Consider the following 26,244-nt stretch of genomic DNA (forward strand, 5'->3'; position numbering starts at 1 on the left):
CGCTGCAGTTCGGGTTAGGGAGTGGCTCTCTCCCAGGACCTTCCAGTGTTTTCGTGCTTGGGCTCTGGCGTTCGCAAGGCTCCAGCGCATTGTTTTCTTCTAGGCAGTCCCCCGTTGGCGCTTGAGCTCAGACCTTTCTCTTGCCCGCCGTCGTCGCGGGCTGCGTGTAACTCGCTGGTTTCTGCGCGCTCTCCACGCCCTTGCCAGTTTCCTGTTAGCCCAAGGGATCGCTCTTTCCGAACGAAAAAGTTCTCCGAGCGGAGTGGAGCCTCCCGGAAAATGCTCTTCTCTTCCGTGTGCGCCGGATGGGGGTGGGGGTGGGCCAGAAACTGAAGGCCACGGTCGGGAGAGCCGACGGGACCCGGACCTCCGGGCGGAGGCGGGAGAGGTACGCTTCATCACAGAGGGACTGGGGGATCCGGAGACCCACCAAGGGGCAGCGCCTGTCCATCTCGGGGCCGCAGGGGACTTGTACTCGCGGGGACTGTGTGGCGAGGCCCGAGTGTCTCTGCAGAGATCCTGGGTTCGGGAGGGTGGCGGGGGCACCCAGGGGAGCCGGCAGGAAGCCAGGTTCCCTTTCTGCGCCCGGGGCCATTCTTGCCACGGTTGCCCGGGAACCGAGGGAGGGAGGAAGCATCGCCGCCGGCCGGGCCTGCGGGAATGGGGGTGCGGAGGTTTCGCGCCTCTCTCGCCCTGCGCGGCTCACCCTGGGGACCCCAGACCCTCGGGAACGTGGGACGTAGTTCTGATCCCTCCGTCGCTCCCATCACCGCTACCCGCACCGGTGGTATTCCGGGCCAGGAGCCCTACAGCACGCCGGGGGCTGGGCGCGCTGGGGTCCCAGGCGGGCCTGGGTCCGCGTCCCCGGCGCCCCGCCGTGGCCGCTGCTCGGGCCGGAGCCGGACGCGGGGTCCCGGAGGCTCCCGGCCGGGCGCGGGATCCAGGGGGCTCCCGGGCGACCCCTCCCCGGCGCGGGCGGCTGGGGGGTGAAGATGGCGGCGGCGGCGCGGGGCTCCGGGCCCCGCTCGAGCGGAGCGCGGCCCCTGATCGCCGCCCCCGCCGGGCGGGGCTGTGTTCCCGCAGGAGTCGGACAGGATGGCCGGGGCCGGCGGCCAGCACCACCCCCCGGGAGCGGCGGGAGGAGCGGCAGGCGCCACGGTCACCCCCGCCACTGTCCCGGCGGGGCCCGGAGACGACTCGTCCGACAGCGAAGCGGAGCAGGAGGGACCCCAGAAGCTGATCCGCAAAGTGTCCACCTCTGGGCAGATCCGCACCAAGGTGAGGCCGGTCGAGTGCAACGGGGAAGGCGGGAGGAGGCAGGCCGGGGAAGGGGACGGAGGGCGCCCGGGCGCGGGGAGCGCGCCGGCGGATCCCGGGAGCGTGGGGAGCAGAGGTGAGGGCGGGGCCTGGGCCGGGGGGCGGGGCCTGGGCCCGGGAGCTCGGTGAGCCCGTGGAGGGCGGGGCCGGGGCCGGGGGCGGGGCCTGGACCCGGGGGCGTGGGGCGCAGAGGTGAGGGCGGGGCCGGGGCCGGGGGCGGGGCCTGGACCCGGCGTGGGGCGCAGAGGTGAGGGCGGGGCCTGGGCCGGGGGCGGGGCCCGCGGGAGCTGTTCCAGGCCCCAATGCTGGGGCCTCCAGGGTGGGCTCCCGGGGAGCCAGCGTGGGAAAAAGACGAAACGCTCTTTAGAGTTCCCGCTCAGGGATCCAAAAAAGAGTGTTTTATTATTTTTGGTCCTACCTGCCGAGCAGTGGTTGCGGAGACCTTGTGCAGGGAGAGAAGTGCAGGCAGGCCAGCCAGAACTGCTGCGACCTTCGCCACCTTCTCTTCCCGCGGGCAGCAGCCTGTGGCTTCCTGACCCTCCCAGAGAGGGAGGATGGGGAGGTGACCCCCGCCTGCCCCTTTGCTGTCCTTTGGTAAATGATGCTCGTACCCTGCGCAGCACAAACCACAGACCTCGAGTCCTAGGTTTCCACTAAGTGCTGTATTCAGATCTTATCAACACACGCATGGTTATTTTTAATACTGAAAAGTAACTGCTTTGTGGTATATGGAGATACGCAAGCTGTGTTACTCTTTCTGTAGCAAGTGCTACTGACCTGTGAGGGCTCAAGTTGAGAGTTTTAATTTGATTTTACATAATATATATATTTCAAATGCTTGCAACTTAAACATTACGTATATATTCTAAATTTGGGTCATTTTAGAAATTATGACGTGGAGAGTCTGTTATCACTGGGCGACTTTAAGGAGGAATTAGAAAAGGGAACCAATAAAATTTTTAGATTTGTGTGCTCTTTTAAAAATAAATGTGCAGAAGTTAATTTATTCCATACCTATTTTTACGAGAACTTGTTTTCTAAGGTTAATGGACCCACATATGAAAATAGAAGTTTTATTATATGCCTGTGGATTCATGTTTGCACTTGCCTGCCTCCTTATTTTCTAAAATAAATATGTGTAAGCACACACACAACTGTTAACAATCTTCACTGAGTGAAGAGTCAAAGACTGCTTCATTTTTAAGTGCACATCTTGTAACTGCTTTTAATAGTGACATTTTTAATTTAATAAAATTTGTGATAAATTAAGGGTATGGAGTTTAATGTATTTTTAGAAGATTAAGGCTAAATAAAATAGGGACTTTCGTAACAGAGAGTGCCTTTAACATTTGAAATCTTAATTTAAAAAGTTCACAAAACTGTGTTGATAATCAGCAAAATGACAGGTAGTTTAAAGTGGTATTTTTACATATTCACCTGAAATGGTTAAAATTCCATGTATACTTACATCAAAGTTGACCAGTAAATTTATACTGTTTGGAACAAAATTTAGAGAGATCGCTAATTTGAACCGAGTAAAAATAAAAAACAAATTTGTTGGGAGTACCCCTAAAATTTGAAAGATACTTGAACTGATGATGATAGCTACAATTATACTGTTTAAATTTGATATTTTCTGTGATTTGGGGAAAAGCTTATATATCAAGACTGAGAGTCAATTCAAGAAGCATATTTATTGTTGGTTTCCCATTTAACTTTCTAACAAAAATGTTTAACACTAATGTTTTGCCATGATTAGGGATAATTAATGATCATTAAATGAAATGTTCCTTAAATTACCAAAAATGTATTGAATTTCAGAAGTTGTGTTTTTTATACTCGCTTAATGCAAGTGCATACAAGTTCATCAACATTATCATACATGCGATGGACACATGCGATCAGGGCCTAAATTGGCTGAAACTGCTGATTCTTGGCCTTCCTACTTGCCCCATCGCCCACTCCAGACTGTTCATATCTGCCACAAATTTCAGCAGTTACATCTCTTATACTGATTCTCAGGGATGAAGGCAGAGCAGTGGGGGGAAGGAGCACCGCTAAATTCAACTGTTGGTTTCCAGTCTTCAGTTATGATCCAGATAAAAGTTGAGCGAAAAGATCTTTAGAAAAGGACCGACACTCTGTTGATCCCTGCACAGGTGTGTGAGGTGGGAGAGCCTGGAGGAGGCGGCCCTGGGACTAGCCCAAGGCGTAGTCATTTTTTAGACAGCAGGAGCTCATACATCCTGAAGATAAACCAAGGGATCACTAGGTCTGACAGGTTGTGGTTACTGATAGCATCTTCAGTTATGGTGTATAGCAGTCTGGAATGGTATATGTGGCACATGAACATATAATTTGTGTGCCTATATCCACATATTTACGTATGTTTGTGTATGTTAATATACGCTGTCTCTTTGGAAAGCACTTGTGCACATACTAAGGGCCTACAGCAGAGTAAGTTGAACAGATGAGTTGAACATTATTTCTTGAATGACTGTGTATACATTATGTATGTTCATGTAATGCTTCATATATATGGGTATTATGATTAAAATGCACTACTTCTTTTAGTTTCCTTTAAAATCCTTAGGATCATAAAGCTGATTGATGTTTAACTTGGAGTGAAAAATAACCACTAATTTAAGTCATTACATTATTTTAAGTGTTTTTTGTGGTAAATGCTGGTTAATGTTTTAAATAATTTGAGTGTTAGTGAAGAACCTTCATTGTGGCATTTGGAAAGTGTCCAGACTTTTCTTAATTGAAAAAGTAAAGTGTGCATATAGTAAGACATTCAGATAGTGTGAGAGGATATTTGGTGATAGGACAGCATCCAATGAAAAGTCATCTCCCTCCCACACTAGACCTCATAGTCTATTTCAAAGGCAATTGTTGACAGTTTGTGTGTTTCCAGAAAATTTCTATGCACATAAAAGAATATATATATATGTATACATATATGGACTTCCCTGGTATCTCAGATGGTAAAGAGTCCACCTGCAATGCAGGAGACTTGGGTTTGATCCCTGAGTTGGGAAGATCCCCTGGAGAATGGAATGGCAACCCACTCCAGTATTCTTGTCTGGAGACTTGTATGGACAGAGGAGCCTGGCAGGCTACAGTCCATGGGGTCACAAAGTGTTTGACATGACTGAGCAACTAACACACACACATATGTGTGTGTATATATATATATATATATACACACCCACACACACACTTAAATATGTAGTATTTTAGAAATACTGATGAGAACATTCTGTACACATTCTGCATCTTGTTTGTTGGGGATATAATATGGAGATCATTTCTCTAATGTTTGTCTATAAATACCTTATTCTTTCTGATGATGGCAAAGTATTCCTTTATATCAGATTGAGCTCAGTGAAACTACAGTGTCAGCAGGTCAAAATGGTAGAGAGTAAGGCTGGGAGGTAAGGAAAATGGGGAGAAGTACATGCTTTCAACTATAAGAGGACAGTCTTCTGGGGATTTAATGTACAGCATTGTGACTGTAGTTACTAAAACTGTATCGTGTATTTGAAATTTGCTAAGAGAATAGCAAAGTATTCTCAACACACACACAGGTACACACACGGTAGCTGTAAAGTAATGGATATATTAATTACCTTAACTGTGGTAATCATTCCACAATATATATGTCTATCAAATAATCATCACGTTAAGTACTTTAAGTATATACAATTTTACTTGTCAATTAGACCTCAATAAAGCTGGAAAAAAATGATCCCATATGGGAAATCTCATATGGTTTAACCTAGCATGTTATGTCATCACTTAATTAACCAGCTCTCTATGAAAGGAAATATGGGCTATTTTAAGACAATAACAATCTCAGCTTTTTTGCAGTGGATACTATATACTTTTTAAGTAAAGAATAAATAAGACTGGCATGCGTTTTGAATTAGTATGGTCTAATAAAATCCGCATGTACATTTTAGTATCCTCCTCAATCCCGTATTGTATACTCTTTGTTCCTCTGTTCATTTCCCATTTTTTCCCTCCTGTTTCTTTGTCCTTGCTATCTCTTCGCCTACTTTTCTCATTCTCTGTTTTTCACCACTTTTGTTTCTATGGTTTCTCAGATGGTACAGAATCTGCCTGCACTGCAGGAGACCTGGGTTCAATTCCTAGGTTGGGAAGCTCCCCTGGAGAAGGAAATGGCAACCCACTCCAATATTCTTGCCTGGAGAACTCCATGGACAGAGGAGCCTGGCGGGCTATAGTCCGTAGGGTTGCAAAGAGTTGGACACGACTGAGTGGCTAACACATACACACAGTGATTCTCAAGAGTCCAAGATGAAGTTGCTCAGTCGTGTCCGACTCTCTACGACCCCATGGACTCTTGCCCTCCAGGCTCCTTCATCCATGGGATTCTCTAGGCAAGAATACTGGAGTGGGTTGCCATTTCCTTCATCCAGGGGAGCTTCCTGACCCAGGGATCGAACCCAGGTCTCCCGCATTGTGGGCAGACGCTTTACCCTCTGAGCCACCAGGGAAGCTCAAACTATCAGCTAAATGGAATTTCAGGTAGTCTCATCTAGCTACCCAGGTGCTAAACACTAGATAATTTTATGGCTGCCTCGATTTCCTCAAAGGAAATAAATCACTTGTATACAGAAGTTTAAGTACTGCTGATTGGGGAAACTAAAGGGAGATGTAACTCATCAGATCTCTTCCTTTCTCTTTACCCTTGACTATTATCCCTAAATTCTTCCTCTTGCCTCAAGGAGAAGGTTGATTCTGCATTTAGATGTACTGTTGTAGAGAACTTCACAGGTGTTTACTGGGTGTGAGACATTCTGGAGCAGCACTAATACAAACTCAGAACAGCTTAATTTTGAACATGATTTTGAAGGTCACTTGGCTAGCTTTTTCTTGGCCCATCAATACTGTAATGTTTCATTTTGCAGTGAATGGCTGGAGGAACCTTGGTCAGGACTATAGACTAGAATTGTTCAACTGTCATAAGCCAAATGGTAAAAACAAATAGGAACCAACTCAAAGACTTTTTGACTCATCCTGGCTAAGGTCATGAAGCTTCATGTGTCAAAAATGCTTCCTAATTTGCTTTATTATGCTCCCACTTATTTTTTCCACATTTATATGTCTTACAGTTAATTTTAATGTCCATAAATGAGTTTCTAAATTTAGGTAAAACATACCTAAACGCTGGAAAGATATTTAGAACTTTGCAACATTATACCTGTATTAGGACATCTCTTTCTGCCCAGTAAAAGAATAACCACCACATTCTTCAGTTAAAACCTGGTTTTACTTTAACTTGAAGGATGTATAAATAAACTCATGTCTTTATGGTAAGGCGTGATCAACATGGAAATATTGATTTGTATTTTTCACTGCTTTATGAGATGCAATTTGTGCAATTAAACATTATCTTTCACCATAAACCTTCTGTAGAGTAGATTAGGGAAGACTTGCTCAGCGTTTTTCAAATTGTAGATGGCAGCCCATTAGTAGGTTCTGCTAGTTCATATCCAGTGTTTGAAACAGAAACAGAATAGATTAGAAAATACTATTTAAGACATAGCCACAGTTCTATGTGGAAACATTGAATTGGGTAATGATCCAAATAATATGGGACACAGAAACAAGGCCAGCTAACTAATAATAAAGCAAGTAATATTAACAAGTTTATTGTTCAGAAACTCACTATGATGTGAAAGGCAAGTAGGAATATTTATATTTTGATAGGTGATGAGCAGGAAGATATCTTGAATTATAAGAGTAATTAACATTCGTCTAGGCAGAAGTCAGCTAACTTTTTCTATAAAGGGTTAGGTGGTAAATATTTAAAGCTTTGAGGGCCATAGACTGTCAGAATTACTCAACTTTACTGCTGTAGTATAAAAGCATCTATAGGCAGTACTTGAATATACCTATGAGTGGCTGTCATGGGATATATGTCTATATGTGGGTTGTTGTTCAGTCACTAAATTGTGTCCAGCTCTTTGCACACCCATGGCTTGCAGCATGCCAGGTTCCTCGGTCCTCCTATAGTTTGCTCAATTTCATGTCCATTGAGTCGGTGATGCTTTCTAACCATCTCTTCCAATAAAAGTTTAAGGATGTTAACATTTGAGTTCATAACATTTTCATGTGTTAACAAATATTCTTTTTTTTTTTAAAGCCATTTAAACATGTAAAAACCTTCTTAACTTGTGGGCTGTGTACAATCAGGTGCTGGAAGTATATGGCCCATGGATTTTCTTATGGACTTCAGTTTCTGATTACTTTTCTAGGTAATGGAAAATGGTTTGCATAGCATTGCAAAGTTAAGGTGCTGCGAAATGCGATCAGCATTGAAGGGACCAAATAAAGCTAGATCTCAATCCATTTAAAAATCTCATCTTTGTAGAACATTTTATTTTTAGCTTGGTTTGCGTCTTTGCTTCCATTTTAATGTGAACTAAATATAGATTGGAAACTCTGAGTCTTGGTACAGTAATATATGGTATAACAACTTTCTTTCCATTTTGATTACAAGTTAAACATGATATCCCATTATTAAAGATGAGACTTAATAAATAATTTATTCAACCTTCACATACAACTTGAGATGCATTATTTGAAGGTATCTAAATTTAGAAAGCTTTCACTTTAAGGCTGCATGTTTGCTGTTGTGGTGGGAGTGATGAAAGGTTTTATGAAACTTCTATTGTAAATGACTCGGGGCTCCTTTCTGTTTCCAGGGTACAGGGTTTCACTCATATTGGATTTGTTAGGCTTTACTTGCTCAGGAAATATGTTTATAAGCAAAGGTTTTAATTAAAGAGAGTTTGGTTTATGTCTAAAAATAGACCTTTGAAAAAGACCATAACATGTTAGTCCATTATGGTTTCCCTTGACAAATTAATTTGATTTTGTTGGGTATGGAGTGGTTTTCTTCTGTGACTGTTTAGTTATTTGAAACATGTTTGTTTTTTTGATTTGGTTAAGTGGCTTAAAAGGTCAATATCCATTGTTGATAATAACCTTAATTTCAGATGCAATATACATTGTTTCTGTTTTATCAATAGATTGTCACTTAGTTTTTTCAAAGTAACATAAATGACAATATTCCCCCCACCCTGCTTACCCCGCTTTTTATTATAAGGATATTTGGAAGACTTGTTAGCCTCTTGTTTTTTTTTTTAATTTTTATTGGAATATAAAAAATGTAGCAAAATGAATCAGTTATACACATACATAGATCCGCTCTTTTTAAGATTCTTTTCCCATGGATATCACGGCAGAGTATTGAGTAGAGTTTCCTGTGCTGTATGGTAGGCCCTTATTAGTTACTTAAGCCTCTTGTTTTATACCAAGGGAGTATGATCAACTTTATCACGTGTGGAGCAGGCATCTCTAACCTTCTCACCGTGCAGGTTGAACACCAGGACTTTGTTTAAACCCCAGATTGTAATTTAATGTTTGTTGTTCAGTCACTAAGTCATGCCCAGCTCTTAAGCTTGGGACATTCATGGCAGAAAGGTAAAGATACCTTTCTCCTTAGTGTTTGTTTATAGAGCAGTTTTATAACATATACATGATCTCATCAAACAGTTGTGTAAAACTATCTGAATTTTACAAATGAAAAAACTGAGAGCAGCAGGTTGGAGTATCTTCTAGGTAAATGGCAGGATTGGAACTCAAAAGCAGGACTTGGAAATAGTGGATGGCTTCCAAGTGTCTTCTTTTAAGTCCAGTAAGCTTCTTGGATTTGAAACTTGACATCTACGGTATATAAGTATGGGTGTATTGGGTTGGCCAAGAAGTTTGTTAGTGTTATGGAAAAACCCTAACGAACTTCTTGGCCAACCCAATATGTGGGTGTCTCCTCACCTCTCCTGCCTGCCTGCCCTCCCCTATGTTACCGTCTCCCTTCCTGCCCTGCCCTTTATTCATCTGTTTAATCTGAATGTATCTCTGACCAATGTTTTAGGTTTCCTAATGCCTTTTTGCATTCAAAACTTGTGTTTTTAGTGAGATGCTGAGCAGTATATGTTTGAAAAGTGACTTTCAGAATAAAATATTTCAGCTGAAATTTCTACTAATTTTAATTACCATTAGCCAAATCACGGAATCAGTTTGAAAATGGCTTCAGAAGGACTCATTTATAAGAAATGCTTATAGATATCTAGCGCTTCAAATAGATTTCCAAAGAAAACTGTTAGTTTCACTTTTGTTTTAAAAGGTCATGATATAGTGCTAATATGAATTATATACTTTTCCATTTGGCCTATCGAGGAAAATACATGAATAAAATTTATTTTTCTAGCTAAGGAATGAACATGACATTTATAAGGTACAGTTTTCTCCATCTGACTCTTCCATTTAGGTTAGAAATAGTTCCAGGATGTGTACTTGAGCAGGCACACCATTTTGAGTGGGGTTATTTGTACAGACTCATATAGTACTTTTTATAAACTCATATAGTACTTTCATTGACTATGCTAAAGCCTTTGACTGTGTGGATCACAACAAACTGGAAAATTCTGAAAGAGATGGGAATACCCAACCACCTGACCTGCCTCCTGAGAAATCTGTATGCAGGTCAAGAAGCAATGGTTAGAACCTGACGTGGAACAAGAGACTAGTTCCAAATTGGGAAAGGGGTACGTCAAGGCTGTATATTGTCACCCTGCTTTATTTAACTTAGGCGCAGAGTACATCATGTGAAATGCCAGGCTGGATGAAGCACAAGCTGGAATCAAGATTGCCGGGAGAAATATCAATAACCTCAGATGTGCAGATGACACCTCCTTTATGGCAGAAAGCGAAGAGGAACTAAAGAACCTCTTGTTGAAGGTGAAGAAGCTGGCTTAAAACTCAGCATTCAAAAAACGAAGATCATGGCATCCAGTTCCATCACTTCATGGCAAATAGATGGGGAAACAATGGAAACAGTGAGAGACTTTATTTTCTTGGGCTCCAAAATTACTGCAGGTGGTGACTGCAGCCATGAAATTAAAAGATGCTTGCTTTTTGAAAGAAAAGCTATGACAAACCTAGACAGTATATTGAAAAGCAGAGGCATTACTTTGCCAACAAAGATGCATCTAGTCAAAGCTGTGGTTTTTCCAGTAGTCATGTATGGATGTGAGAGTTGGACTATAAAGAAAGCTGAGCGCAGAAGAATTGATGCTTTTGAACTGTGATGTTGAAGACTCTTAAGAGTCCCTTGGACTGCAAGGACATGAAACCAGTCCATCCTAAAGGAGATCAGTCCTGGGTGTTCATTGGAAGGACTGATGCTGAAGCTGAAACTCCAATACTTTGGCCACCTGATGCGAAGAACTGACTCACTGGAAAAGACCCTGATGCTGGGAAAGATTGAAGGTGAGGAGCAGGGGATGACAGAGGATGATGAAATGGTTGGATGGCATCACTGACTCAATGGATGTGAGTTTGAGTAAACTCTGGGAGTTGGTTATGGATAGGGAGGCCTGGCGTGCTGCAGTTCATAGGGTTGCAAAGAGTTGGAGATGACTGAGTGACTGAACTGAATATAGTACTTTAAAATAATATTATATATATATATTCATATATACATAAATGAATATATACTGTTTCTGGTTTGTGGAGCATGGTGGTAAAATAAACCCCTATGAACTAGAAGGAGAACATTTTCAACACCAGCCATCTACCTACATGCCCCTACTCTTTTTTACTCTTCTGTTGTCCCTCAGTTCATTCAAAATGGGACTTCCTTAGTGGTCTAGTGGTTAAGAATCTGCCTTCCAAGGCAGGGGATGAGGGTTCTATCCCTGATCTGGGAACTAAGACCCTGCATGCCATGGGGCACCTGAGCCTATGTGCCTCAACTAGAGAGAAGCCCGTGCATAGCAACTAAGGCTGGACACAGCCAAAAGTAAATAAATAAATGTTAGCAAGTGATTTATTCCAGAGGATGCATATGGTGTCCAAGCACTGTCATAGATGCCAGCGATAGAGCAGTAAACAGAACCAAGGTAGACGAAGACCTCTGCCCTCATGGAGCTCACATTTTAATCCGGGAGAACTTAGAAACTTATAAATATGTAAAATGCATAACACATTAGAAGGTGAGAAGTGCTAAAGAGGGAAAAAGAACATGGATGGGAGTGTGGGTAGGGTAGGAAGGGGAAGGTCTTCCTGAGAAGGTGACATCTGAATGGTGACCTTGAGGGAATGAGCCTTCCTCTTGGGGGAAGGCGGCCTAGGCAGAAGGAATAGGGGTACAGTGACCGAGAGACGGAAGCCACAACAAGGAGGGGGTCAGTGGGGTGGGGCTGAAGTGGGGTGGGTATGGGAAGAAAGCCAGGCGTTAACAGCAAATTAATGGCGAGTGCTTTGCTTGGGCCCATGCATTCCCTAGGGTGGCGTTAGTGGTGAAGGATCTGCCTGTCAGTGCAGGAGATGCAAGAGATGCGGGTTCAATCCCTAGGTCGGGAAGATCCCCTGAAGTAGGAAATGATGACTCTTTCCAGTATTCTTGCCTGGAGAACCCTATGGACAGAAGAGCCTGGCAGGCTACAGTCCATGGGATCTCAGAGTCTGACATGACTGAACGTCCACACACAGCACACACAGGCATTCTGTAGTCTGGATGGGCTTCAGAGGGCTCCCCAAATTTGGTGTCCATGTGTATGCCCCTCAGAAGACTTTAAAACCATCGATTTGTAAAGGGGAATTGCAGGACAGATAGTAAAAGATAGATGGGAAAAAAAAACACACACACACACTGTAACCATCAGTTATCATGGTCATTTGGAGAAATGCTAAAATTAGTGATGGATTTAATGAAATGAAAGGAAAAGCCCCATTGGACAGCAAGGTTCCTTGGGACCTTTAAGTGGTGCCGGGTTTGTGTCTCAACTCTTCCATATACTATTTGTTTTTAAATGTGGGCCTTTTTTAAAGTCATTAGTGAATTAGCTGCAATATTGCTTCTGTTTTATGCTTTGGTTTTTTGGCTGCAAGGTATGTGGGATCCTAGTTCCCTGACCGGGGGTTGAACCCACAGCCCCTGCATTGGAAAGGCCTCCACAAGAGTCCCTTCCGTGTACTGTTAGGTGACCTTTCCCATGTTACTTACTGTGGCAGAGAATGCTGTGTACTTCAGTCTCTGGGATTCCCCTTCTTTCCTGGCCAGCTCCTGGGCTTCATTTTGTGTGCAGAAAGGTGGGGCCGTGTGACTGCGTTTCAGCCAGTGGAATGTGAGTGGGAGTGATGCTCGTCACTTTGGCCTCTAAAGCCATCTGTGGGCCCCTCCTTGCCCGGTTCCTTCTCTCACCTGCCAGACAGATGTAGATTATGCAGTGGAAAGAGCTTGGCTCCCTGACTCATAGAGCAGAGCCTCTGTGCTCCTGCCCCCAACCTCACTGACCACATTGGATTGTGACGCAAAAGGGCTGTGGACCTTTACCGTGTTGAGCCCCTGAGATCTGGGGATTATCCGCTGCAGCAGTTAGCGTGCTATGACTGACACGCTTCATCTCTACGAACTTTGGATTTCTCATCTGCCAAGTGGGGCTAGTGATTCCTACCTCTCAGGGTCATGATGAGGATTAGGGAAATACACAGGATGCTCTTGTATCTCTGATTAGTATAATTATTTTTAAAAACTGGAATAAAATCCTCATACCCCGTTATTCCTGATACATGTGCCTTTTAAATATTTTAAGCAGCTTCTTAATCAGTAGGCTATATAGGCCATGGTCTTTTGTTGGCTCTTTAAAAGACTTGATAAAAGTATTATATTTTTACAGATCATTATTTTGTAATGTCCAGAACTATCTTTGCCACCACAAAGGGCCCTTTGGATATCTGAAAACTCACTGCAGAAGCCGTGTCTATGGGCTCACTGCATGACGTGCATGAAGACTAACCTTGCTTCTAGAATAAGATATGCTCCAAGTGTCGTAGGGAAAATTTGCTTGATTAAAAACGAATGACCACTCAGAGCTGGTAGTGGAGATATGTGGCCAGGTTGGCTTTTAGGTGCGTCCACTGCCCAATCTGCTTTATCCTGAACTGATTTCTCTACACTTTGCCTGTCTCCCCTTCCTCAACTCCTCCTCTGTCCCCATGATCTGGCTTTTGCCCCAACCACTTCATGAAAACTTTTTTGCAAAGGTGATCTAATTGCTAACCTCCAACGGTCTCTTTTTAGTTTTCACTCAACTGTATTTCTTGTAATTTTGACATTGTGGACCGTTTTTTTTCTCTCACATCTTCCCTGTTTGCTTTCAAGGTTTAATTCCTTTTCTCTTTCTTACTAGCTTTTGACTGCCTCTCGATCTCTGTCCAGGATTCTCACTCTCTTTGTTCTTCCTTTGGTGGCCTCCTCTATAAGGTTAGGCTTTGGCGTCCAGGCCTGTCTATCTCCAGCCTGTGCTTCATTGTGTGATCTGGACCACAGTTCCTTTACCTACTAGACACTTACTGTGGTGGGTCCTGTGACTATCTCAGCCTCAGTATTTTCATAAATAGCTTAAATACAGTCTCCCCACTCCCTGGGCAAATTTAGCTCCATTATTTTTATCGGAAGAATTTGCTTTGTAGTTAACTGATTTTTTTTTTCTTGCTAATCATCTTCATTAATTCATTTGCTTTTTAGCGAATATGCATTCAGTGCCTTCTTTGGCTAGGGTGAGTGTTGGGCCTAGGAATCACTAGTGTATAGAGCAGACACAGTCCCTTTCCTCATGGAGCCCAGTTAGCGGTCATCATGTTTGGTCAATTGTGTGTTTGCATAGGTTATTTCACTTAATCCCCATAATAAAACTAAGTAGGTAGATACCAATATTATCCCCATTTTAGAAACAAGGAAACCAAGGATTATATAAGTACTTTATCCAAGATCACCCAGCCTTCAAGCGACCTGTTTCATGCCTGATTTAACTGTTACAATATTTATATTGAGCCTTCACTAAGTCGTGTCCAACTCTTGCGATCCAGTGGACCATAGCAGGCTTCTCTATCAGTGGGATTTCCCAGGCAAGAACACTGGGGTGGGTTGCCATTTCCTTTTCCAGGGGATCTTCCTGACCCAGGGATCGAACTGGGGTCTTCTGCACAGCAGGTGGAGTCTTAGGTGGACTCGTTACTGACTGAGCCACCAGGGAAGCCCACTGTGACACATACTGCTGTCTTTTTCTCTACTGCTCGTGTCTGTCGTGAATTCTTTCCTTCCTTCCCACTTCTGTTGCTGTTTTTTCCTAACCTTCTCTTGACCTTTAGGATTTAGCATTTGGGTTTTTTGTCATGGATTTCCTATTCGGTCCCTTCCCTACTATTGCTCTGCCAAAGCTATCATTATAAAAGAGAAGCTTGATTATAATAAAGTTTTGCATAAACTCTTGCCCAGTACCCACTACTGGTAAATTTCTTATGGCTTAGTAGGTCTTTCTCAATTTAGTGGTAAACCACCTTTCTAGTCATTTAGTCAGTATTTATCGAGTACTGTTGTAGTTGCCGGAATGGCAAAATCGCATAAAAAACCCTGCTTGCTAGAGCTTCTAGTCTATTGAGGGAGAAGTTAATAAACATATAAGCAAATACATATCAGATGTTCATAAGCACAATGAAGGGAAATAAAGTAGGATAAAGGGAGAGGAAGTGGTTAGAGCAGTGTGTGCACGCGCGCATGCATGTGTAAAGTGTTTTGGGTGAACTGGTCCAGGAAGGGCTCTCCTGGATGAGGTAGTATTTGAACAGAGATCTGAATGAACTGACATGAGCCATGCAGCTCTCTGGTGTCAGGGCGTATCAGGCAGAGTCAACACTGTGCTCTCCAGCCTGCCTCTGCCGTCCTGGGGGCGGTCAGGCCAGACCTTTTTCTGTTCCCAGAGTAAGGCAGGTGCGGGCACATCGCCAGGTCTTTGCACTTGTTATTCTGTCTACCTGGAAAGCCTCCTCTTTTCTGCTTCTCTGCCTGCTTCATTTTCTGCTCTTCTTTTCCCACATCTCTGAAGCATTGAAGTGGCTTACATCCAGTCCTGTGTATCAAGCTTCAGTACAATGTAGCTCTGACTGTGGGACCAAGAGGAAGGTTAGTGGGTTAGTCTATAGAGCAGAGACTCTGTTCTCTTTCTCTCGCTCTCTTTCTTTATACATGTATTATATAACGTTATATAATACATGAAACTGAAAGTGTTAGTTGCTCGGTCCTGTCCGACTCATTGCAACCCCATGGACTGTAGCCCGCCAGGCTCCTCTCTCCATGGAAGTCTCCAGGCAAGAATACTGGAGTGGGTTGCCATTCCCTTCTCCGGGGGATCTTCCTGACCCAGGGATCGAACTGGGGTCTTCTGCCTTGCAGGCAGATTCTTTACCAGCTGAGCTACCAGGGAAGCCGGTGTAATAGATTTAATAATGCTTTATATTACATATCAGATAATATATACAGTATAATATGTAATGATTTTATAACTAATAATATATACTATATTATATATATTATGTATAAATGTATGCTATATATTTATATATCATAATATAATATATAATTTTATTAAAAAAGGAAGATGAGTTGTAAATTTGGCCCCAAACTTCCTGGCAGCCACAGCAACAAAATCACTTACAAACTTTCACGGTCAGGAGTGAAGAAGCCCTCTCGATTTTAGCAGGAAAACAAGTTTTCCTAGGTCCCCGAGGTGGTGTGGTGTTCTGCCAGTGTCCGCGTGGCTGTTCCTGAGGGCCGAGGTGGGCACTCGCCCACATCCCGACACCGATGTGGGTGTGTCGCTGCAGTGAGACCCTCCCCTTGTCGGGTCTGGACACGAGCCAAACCACAGCTTCGTGCCAGCAGTCTGGGAGGGGATTTAAGTCAGGCAGCTTGAGCTGTGGCTAAATCCAGGCATGAAATCCAAAATATTTTTGAAGATTGAATAAATGGCATGACCTTCAGACCATCGCCTGTTAAACTGGGTGTCTGCTAAAATACTTTGGAAGTATCCTAGAATCTCATGTTCTTTGCTGCTGTTATTTATTCAGGTGTGATTGATAAGAGGGGATCAAAAGGTATGTTCTTAGCTGGTACAGAAAGAAAAATCTGATGTTTCTTGGTAGCTCTCAACTCAGTATTAAATGGTTCTGTGAGTAGGTTTTTTAAGAATATGTTTGCAGCGTTTTATGAGTACAATGCAGAATGTTAAAAACATGTATGTGTTACGAGAAGAGTGTTGACCTCATGGACCCCTGGAGAGGTCTTGAGGACAGTTTGACAACTGCTGTGTCTGCATAGTGTAGTTGGGGCTGATTTTATTTTATTTTATTTTGAGAGAGAGAGCTGGGAGGATGTCTGGAGGGAGAGCAGAACAATCAAGAGAGGAAAAGCCAGTGCAAAGGCCCTGAGGTAGAAGCATACTTGATACCGCCCAGGAATGTGAGGAGGCAAAGGATGCCTAGGGTGAAGTGGGGACGGTGGGAGTGAGTAGCAGGAAGGACCCTAAGAGAGGTTAGGGGGACAGCAGACATGTTGTGAGGATTTCTGTGAGATGATATACATATTTGGCATGGTAGCTGGCACACAGTCAACACTTCAGACATACTACTTATCATAGTAATGCGCTTCCCAGGTGATGCTAATGGTAAAGACCCCACCTGCCAATGCAGGAGACGTAAGAGATGGCCAGTTCCATCCATGGGTTGGGAAGATTCCCCCGGAGGCGGAAATGGCAACCCACTCCAGTATCCTTGCCTGGGAAACCCCATGGACAGAGGAGCCTGGTGGGCTACAGTTCATGGGGTCGCCAAGAGTCGGACACAACTGAGTGACCTAGCCCAGCACACAGCATTTCATAGAAATAGTAAAGTAATACAGTTACAAATTTGACCTTTAAAATAAAAACAGCGTCTAAAACAGACTCTAGAAGTAGGAGAGACAGGAAGCTGTAGCTAGAGAGAGACCTAGGGATCAAATGAGGGGTTTTGTTGTTGTTTTTTTCTTAGGAGAAAGAAGGGAATATTGGTTAGTTGAGAGGGAGGATAAGATGATGCAGAAAGGAGAGCCATGTTGCTGAAGCAGCGTTCCTGAATATGTGAGGCAGGATGGGATCTTGTGAGTAGCTGGTCTTTGCTGGGAACAGGGCAGTTTCTCTCTAGTTTGAGTAGACCCAGCGGTAAGCATTTCTGGAAGTTCTTTTCTGATTCTTTCAGTTTTCTTAATGGAATAAGAATTGAGGTCAATAGCTGAGAATCAATATGGCGGAGAAGATATTAGCAATCTGAAGAGAGAAGAGAAGATGTGAAATACTTGAATGGGAGAGTGGGAAGTGAGTGGCGTGGAGAAACAGTGGGAATGAGCTGTGCTGTGTTCAGCTGCTCAGTCGTGTCCGACTCTTTGCGACGCCCCAGACTGTAGCCCACCAGGCTCCTCTGTCCATGGAGTTTTCCAGGCAAGAATGTGGCAGTGGGTTGCTGTTTCCTACTCCAGGAGATCTTCCCAGCCCAGGGATTGAACCCTCGTCACTTGTGTCTCTTGCATCGGCAGGCAGATTCTTTACCACTGTGCCACTTGGGAAGATAGTGGGACTATCAAGTGGCATTTAGGGTACTCCTGAAGTGAGGGGCTGTGAGTTTAAGGTCAGCACTGCCAACCTTTTGTGGGACCACGTTTGGCTGCATGAGTATAAGCACAGAATAAGTGGAGAATTGGATTACACCAGGATTGAGGTTTGTCTAAGAAAGTATGGCAAAGCTGGAGGGGATGGGGAGATTGAGAGTGGATACAAAAGAGAGGTTATCATGACAAGGTCTGAGATTTGTGTTAGGTATCCAGTGGGTGCTTGAAACAGGTTCTAGGAAGTAGGGATGGAACCCAACACCTAAGGGAGGGTGGAAGAGAACATTATTGCAAAGGGTTAAACTGTAGTCATTTAAATTAAAAAAGGAAGAAAAAAGATGAAAGAAAGACCACCAGAAGAAACTTTAATTGTTTTAAATGTGCTTTGCACATGCATTAGTAATAGGTTTTCCTGGGGAAATCTTTAGATCATGTATGTACAGCTGGTGTCCCTCCATCAGTAAAGTACAAAGAATATTTTACTTAGATAATGAAACAAACAGTTCCTCAAAGAAATAAGTAGATCTGCTTCGGAATTTTTTTTTTTTTTTTTTTTTTACTATGCAGTGACAGTCTAACGTGCATTAAGTAACCCAAGTGTTCCCGTGACAGCTCTTATTGGTTAACTTACAGGACCTCTGTCAGCCTTCGCTTCCTTATATGTAAACCATCTTGAGGGCTTCCCTGGTAGTGGAAAAGAATCCACCTGTATTACAGGAGATGTGGGTTCGATCCCTGGGTCAGGAAGACCCACTGGAGAAGGGAATGGCAATCCACTCCAGTATTGTTACCTGAAAAATCCCATGGACAAAGGAGCCTGGTGGACTGTAGTCCATGGCGTCACAAAAGTGTCGAACATGAAGTATCAACGTTAACAAGAAACTATCTTAAAACTTTGTGGGGACCAAAGAGATAAAGTCTTTAGCTCATTGCCTGGTACACAGTTAATGCTAATAAATGTTCATTGTATTATTCAAGAATCTTGAAGTAAATAGCACTTTTTCAAGAGGATACCTCTGTGCTTACAAGTATATGCATGAGTGGGTGCTAGTAAAGTCTTCAGTCATTGTGAAAAATTCCCAGGCTAATTCTGCCTTTGGCATGCAGAGCTCAGAGCTGTTTGACTGTAAACAGTTGGGAAGTTTATAGAGATCTTATCATAAATCTGGTTCGGATTCCATGGTAAAGGGTGGAATGTTGAAGGAGGAGATTCAACTTTCCCCCATAACACTTCTGCCTTATCATCACCCATACTTGTCATAACAGTTCTAATTTACTACCACTTGAGTATTCATGGTCTTTCTCCTCCTCCTCTTAAAGAAAAACCGCTCTAACTTGTTGGATCAGCTTCTTTATTCTCCTTAGTTATGGAGTAGGAGAACAGCTATGATGATTCGACAAGAGAAAATTCCCTCAACGGCATTAGTACCATAAGGGACTAATGGTGTAATTGAGAGACTGGAATGAATGAGCAGGAAGTCACATACACTTGGCTTTCTTGTTAAAACAAACTGTGAGCACGTGTGAGACATTTCTGAGGAAATATGTGGGCAAAGGAGGACGACTGGGGTCCTATGTGAACAAGTCAGAGAAACAGCCAGTCAAGTGGAGCATTACCATTGTTGTGATTGCATGTATATTTGCAGGCTGATAACGTCCGGGACTTGATGTATGCTTTAATTTTCCATCGTGGTATACTATGAGCATGTGGTACATAAAATACTTAAATTACAAAGCCATGTACACCTGTGTTCACAGCAGCGTTATTTACAGGAGCCAAAAAAATGGAAGCAAATCAAGTGTCCATTGATGGATGAATGGGTAAACAAAATGTGGTCTATATAGACAGTGGGATCTTAGCCTAAAAAAGGAGAGACATTCTGACACATGCTATAACGTGGCTAAACCTTGAAGACATTATGTTAAGTGAAATAAGCTGGCCATGAAAGGACAGGTGCTGTATAATTCCACTTACATGAAGCCTCTAGAGAAGTCACATTCAGAGAAACAGAAAATAGAATGGTGGGCTCCAGGGGCTGGAGGAACAGGGCATTAGTGTTTAATGGGTACTGGGGTTCACTTTGCAAGGTGAGAGAGTTCTGTGGGTGGACGGTGGTTATGGATGCACAGCCGTACACTTAAACATGGTTAAGAAGGATTGACATATGTATACTGTTATATATAAATTAGGTAATTAATAAGAACCTACTGTAGACCACAGGGAACTCCACTCAGTGCCCTGTAATGACCTATGTGGGGAAAGAATCTAAGGGAGAGTGGATATATGTATATGTATAGCTGATTCACTTTGCTGTACTCCTGAAATTAACACATTATAAACCAGCTATATTCCATAAAAATTAATTTTAAAAAAGCTGGTGAATTTTATGTTATGCATATTTTATAATTAAAGCAAATTATAATGCAAACTTCATAGAAATGGCCCACTATAAACTAAAATAAAATATTATGAGAATTTTTTAGTGAGACAAAAGTGAAAAATAAACTCAAGAAATTTGAAAAATATCAAGAACATTATGAAAACATCAGAAAACTCTGAAACTTTGCTTAAGGACAAAAAATTTGAATGAATGCTCTAAGTTTTACCTAATTTTATCTGTAACTTTTACACAATTACAAATACATTTGCTACTGGAATTTTGGCTTACTGAAATGATCTGAAAGGCCATAAAATAATATCTAGTTACATATTGAAATGAAAGAGTACTGAAGAGAGTCTTAGCCAATCAGGTATAATTAAACTTAGCCTAAAACTACACAAAAATTAATGTGGCTTTGATATGGGAATAAACTGAGAGATCAAAGGAACGAAATAAAAAGTCCAGAAACTTTCCCATAAATATATAAGAATATATTTTACAGTACAGATAATATTTCAGATCAGTGGCGAAAAAAATATATTACTCTGTATTCCTCTTGTGGCAACTAGCTCACCATTCAGTCAAAAACTTTGGAAGCCCAAACTCTACCTCACACTATGGACTATGTGGTTTCCGGATGGGTTAAAGATCAAATTTATAATAAGTGAATCATAAAAGTACTAGAATTCATAAAGATAGGTAATTGCATTGTCACAGGGTTGGAGGGAATTTCAAAATGTGACACCAAGGAAGAAAACAGAGTTAAAGCTTCCTGAATCCTAACATATTGAAACTCACCATGAACCGATTTGCAAGGCAAACAATTTCCCAAATTAGTGTTTAGCTAGAAAGATTCTCATTATATGGTTATGACACAAATGTTCAATAATAAAATATTGGTGAAATGAATTCTGCTGTGTTCATATCAAATAAATCACTGTTCCATCAGATGTACAGTGCCTGGCAGTTGTTATTCAGGAAGTACATAAATGAACAAATAAATTAATTTACATCATGTTGACCTGGAAGAGATTCACAATATAGTGGGTAGAAAAAGGAGATTATAATGCCATGTGTAGCCGTGTGTAACCCATAAAACCCCTACAAGGTGTGATCCATACTTATAAATATGATTGCTATAAAGATGTTACTGCGATGTTAGAAGCTGGAAGCCTGCATAGCTAAAAAAAAAAAAAATCACCATCCATTCATGCATTGATGGATATTTGTTTCTGTACTTTGACCATTGTAAGCAGCCCTGCAGTGAACATGGGGGTGCATATATCTTTTTGAGTTAATGTTTTTATTTTCTTTGAAAAAATACTCAAAAGTGGAATTGTTGACTCATATGGTAGTTCTTTTTTAATTTTTTGAGGAAACTCCATGCTGTTTGCCATAGGGGATGCGCCAGTTCACATACAACGTTGCACAAGGGTTCCCTTTTCTCCATGTTCTTACTAACACTTGGGGTTTTTTATCTTTTTGATAATAACCATTCTAACACAGATGATATCTCACTATGGTTTTCATTTGCATTTTCCTGATGATTAATGATGTTGAGCACATTTTCATGTGTTAATACCTGTTGGCCATCTGTATGTCTTCTTTAGAAAAATGTCTCTTCAGATCTATCTGGAGAAGGCAATGGCACCCCACTCCAGTTCTCTCGCCTGGACAATCCCATGGACAGAGGAGCCTGTTAGGCTGCAGTCCATGGGGTCGCAAAGAGTCGGACATGACTGAGTGAATTCACTTTCACTTTTCACTTCCATGCATTGGAGAAGGAAATGGCAACCCACTCCAGTGTTCTTGCCTGGAGAATCCCAGGGACGGGGGAGCCTGGTGGGCTGCCGTCTATGGGGTCGCACAGAGTCGGACACGAATGAAGCGACTTAGCAGCAGCAGCAGCAGATCTGCCTATTTTTTTAATCAGATTTTTTTTTTTTTGCTATTGAGTTGTCTGAATTCTTTATATATTTTGCATATTAACTCCTTATTAGATACATGATTTGCAGATGTTTTCTGTCATTCTGCTGGTTGCCTTTTCATTTTGTTGATGGTTCCTTTTACTGTGAGGAAGCCTTTTAGTTTGATGTAGCCCAGCTTGTTTATTTTTGCTCCTGTTGCCTTTGCTTTTAGTGTCAGGCCCAAAAAATCATTGCCACGACTGATGTCTTAACACATATTTTACGCATATGTTTACCACCTGTGTTTCCTTCATGGAGTTTTGTATTTCAGGTCTTACATTTATGTTTTAAATCATTTTAAATTGTTTTTTGTGTATAGTGTAAGAAGTGTAAGATTGTGGTCCAGTTTCCTTCTTTTGCATGTGGCTGTCCAGTTTCCCCAATACCATTTACTAAAGAGACTGTCCTTTCCCCAGTGTATATTCTTGGCTTTTTTGTTGTAAATTAATTGACCATTTATGCATAGGTTTATTTCTGGACTCTCTGTTCTATGTGTTCATTATTGATCTATGTGTCTGTTTTAATGCCAGTAAAATACTCTTTTGATTACCATAGCTTTGTGATATAGTTTGAAATCAGGAAGCATGATGCCTCCAGCTTTGTCCTTTCTCAAGATTTCTTTGGCTATTTGGGGCTTTTGTTGTTTCCTCAGTGGCTTTATGGAGCGTTACTACTGTAAGTAATGAGAATTAACTGTATATTAAACTACTTTAAAGGAAAAATGTCACCAATAACTATTCTTTTCAAGGAAAATGAAAATGTTCTGTGGAATCCAGTTTAGGTAATGATTCTTCAAAAAAGCATTTATTAAATACCTTAGTTCTGTTGAGTTCATTTTTGTTCTTTAGGAGAAAAGAATTATCAGAGGTTTTTAAAGTATTTTTTATTATCATGAAAGCAAAGCTGGTATTTGAGCTGAAACTCATCACTGCAGAACCAATCAAATCAGAATAGTATACCAAAAAATCTGTTCTGTCAGAAGAGAATCAAGTCTGTTGTTTCCATTTTCGACACACTTAAAAGAAGAATTTTAAAGATAGAGCACAATTACTCACTTCATTAAGAGGACTCATTTTTCTCTATACCAAGCACATATTTGACTTTGAGATCATCTGTTTCATGTCACAGAAAACTGGCCTTTATCCCAGAAAGAACATAGAAGCTTGAAATAACAAGTAGATATTGTGTCTGTTGACCCCAACATTTTACATTAGTTCTTAATCTTTGGGCTTAATTATTAATTATTGCTACTGTTGACTTAGCAATCAACAATACATTTCTCAGTCCTATGTTGGTTTAATTTAAAAGGAACAACTCTGAGACTAGAGAGATTCTTAGCGACAGAAGGATGCGGTTTCCTTTTGTTTTTGTCAGTTGCTTTTTATTTCCTTTTCCCTATCAGAATGACCCTTCTGGGATCGCTACTCCCTGTGTTTATGTAATAGATTCCTGAAGGGGTCTTTAAAAATAGGGGCTGTATTCTGCTGCTTGGAGTTCATATTACTTGATGTCTGAATTACAAGAAAAGTTTTTGTTATGAAATCTTTCTGTATTAAGTTTCTATTTGGACAATTAATAAGCAGGTATATTGAAATGCTATATATTAATAACATAACTGCTCCTTTGAAGCAGTAGAGTGTAGTCGTCAAGGACACTTTGCTTTTTGAGAAAGGCCTGGTCTGAATCCGAGTTGTCCAACTTACTACCTAAGTGACTTTGGGAGAGTCAATCTCTCACAACCAGTTTCATTAAATTTGTTATAGTAAGAGCACCTACCTCATAGAGTTGTTGTGAGGATTTAAATGAGATAATAGGAGTATTTAGAACAGTGGCTGGAACATAACTGGTAACTAATAATGCTCAGTTATATGTTAATAGTAAAGAAATATAGCTAATGTACCATGACAAGTTTGGTGTTTAAAATAAAGCCAGCATCTGAAACACACTTTACTCTGTGATGATGATCAAGAAAAAAGAATGTTTACTTCACAAAGAAACATAGATCTGCCCATTGTCATCAGACAATGGCATCCCATTAGTTCTGTTGTAAATAGTTTCTATTAATAAATTTACTACATTGTGAAATCTCATTATGAAAGCCGAGACAGGGCATTGTCTATTGGAGTTTTGCTTATTATCAACAACTTATAGGACATAATGTTTCTAACCGATGAGGGTGTTTTGGCAGCACCAGGCCTTGTTGCTCTGCGTGGGCTTGCTGCGGCGGCGGGGAGGGCGGGCGGCTGTCCTTCACGGGGAGCGGGGACTTCTCACTGCGGCGGCCTCCCTTGCTGCGGAGGGTCTCTCGGGGGTGCGGGCCCCCGCACAGCGGCACGTGGGCCAGTCCTTGCAGCCTGCGGGTTCCGGGCACACAGCTTCCCTAGTTGTGGGGCGCGGGCTTCGTGGCTCTGCAGCTTGTGGAATCTCTTCGGACCAGGGATTGAACCCGTGTCCCCTGCATCGGCAGGTGGATTCTTATCCAGAGTCACCAGCGAAGTTCCCAATGAGTTTTTAAACGATGGAAAATAATTTCTAAATCCTCTCCTCCCCTCAGACGTCACCTCCTTAGTGAGACCTGCTCTGGCTGTGCCGTGGAAGTTGCAGACCCCACTCGTTCTGGGTGCTCCAGCGTCCTTTCCTTCCCTCCTGGTTCCCTTAGCACGGACCAGTGTCTGATGCCTACGTTATACGTGTATTTATTTCCTCTGCTGTTGATCTTCTGACTCTAGACTATAAACTGCACGGGGGCAGGGACATTTGTCTGTTTTGTTTTCCGCTCCATCTCCTGTCTCTAACAATGTGTGCGTGTGTGTGCCCAGTTGTGTCAGCTCTCTGCAACCCCATGGACTGTAGCCCACCAGACTCCTCTGGCCGTGGGATGTCCCAGGTGAGAATGCTGGAGTGGGTTGCCGTTTCTTTCTCCAGGGGATCTTCCCAACCCAGGAATCAAACCCACATCTCCTACATTGCAGGCAGATTCTTTATCACTGAGCCATCTGAAAGCCCCGCCTATCACATAGTAGTTGCCTAGAAAGTTTGTTGAGTGAATAAGGGTATAATTCTAGTTTTGAGAAATTCTTCTATATATTTTAGATGTTGTAATATTCATCCTTCTCTTTGATATCAGTTTAATTAAGAGTAACTCAGTTTTAAATTAGGATCCTTCCTGATAGATACTCTCAATATGTTATAGCAGAGTATGCAATATAGTATGTAATTCCCAGATGGTGCTAGTGGTAAAGAACCCACCTGCCAATGCAGGAGACGTGAGAGATGTGGGTTCAATCCCTGGGTTGGGGAGGTCCCTTGGAGAGGGCATGGTAATCCACTTCAGTATTCTTGCCTGGAGAATCCCATGGACAGAGGAGCCTGGCTGGCTATAGTCCGTAGGGTCGTAAAAAGTTGGACACGACTAAAGTGACTTAGCATGCATGCAACATATTAATGGTGTGCAGCTATTAATACTTCATTTCTTTGCCATTTATTAAGGGTTTATTCTGTGCTGAGGATATAAAATTAGTAAAACACAGTCTTCTCTTAGCAGAAGTGATAGCCCTGTGTACAAATATATAATATATGGCAGAGTTCCCAACCTCTGGGATCTAATGTCTGATGATCTGAGGTGGAACTGATGGAATAATAATAGAAATTGAGTGCACAATAAATGTAATGAGCTTGAATCATCCTGAAACCATTCCCCCCAACCCCAGTCTGTGGGGAAATTGTCTCCCATGAAACCGTCCCTAGTGTCAGAAAGGCTGGAGACTGCTGATTCGGTGACTGATGCATGCTGTAACACAGGCAAACATAGAGGGCGCTCTTGGGCAGATAGGGAAGCCTTCCAAAGGTCACACTGAAGTGAACCTTGGCCGCCGGTGAGTAAGGAGTCAGGGCCGAGGGAAGCGCCCCAAGGAAGAAGGGCATTCTAGCCAGATATTACTGCGTCTTGGCTTTTTTCTTCTGGTGCTCTGCTGTAATTACTGTGTTACCCTTTCCTTAAAAC

General features: G+C 42.4%; 1 protein-coding gene across 1 annotated transcript in view; it reads left to right on the forward strand.

Moving 5' to 3' along the window:
* Positions 1 to 259: 259 nt before the first annotated feature.
* The window catches only part of DGKH (diacylglycerol kinase eta), a 208,970-nt gene continuing 182,985 nt past the window's right edge, over positions 260 to 26,244 (forward strand). The window contains exons 1-2 of the mRNA XM_061133431.1: positions 260 to 388; positions 1,084 to 1,278. Coding sequence (XP_060989414.1) covers positions 1,096 to 1,278 — 183 coding nt within the window. The 5' untranslated portion in view covers positions 260 to 388; positions 1,084 to 1,095. The remainder of the gene's footprint in view (positions 389 to 1,083; positions 1,279 to 26,244) is intronic.

This window comes from Dama dama, chromosome 30, assembly GCF_033118175.1.
Source record: "Dama dama isolate Ldn47 chromosome 30, ASM3311817v1, whole genome shotgun sequence".
In the NCBI taxonomy this organism is placed as follows: domain Eukaryota; kingdom Metazoa; phylum Chordata; class Mammalia; order Artiodactyla; family Cervidae; genus Dama; species Dama dama.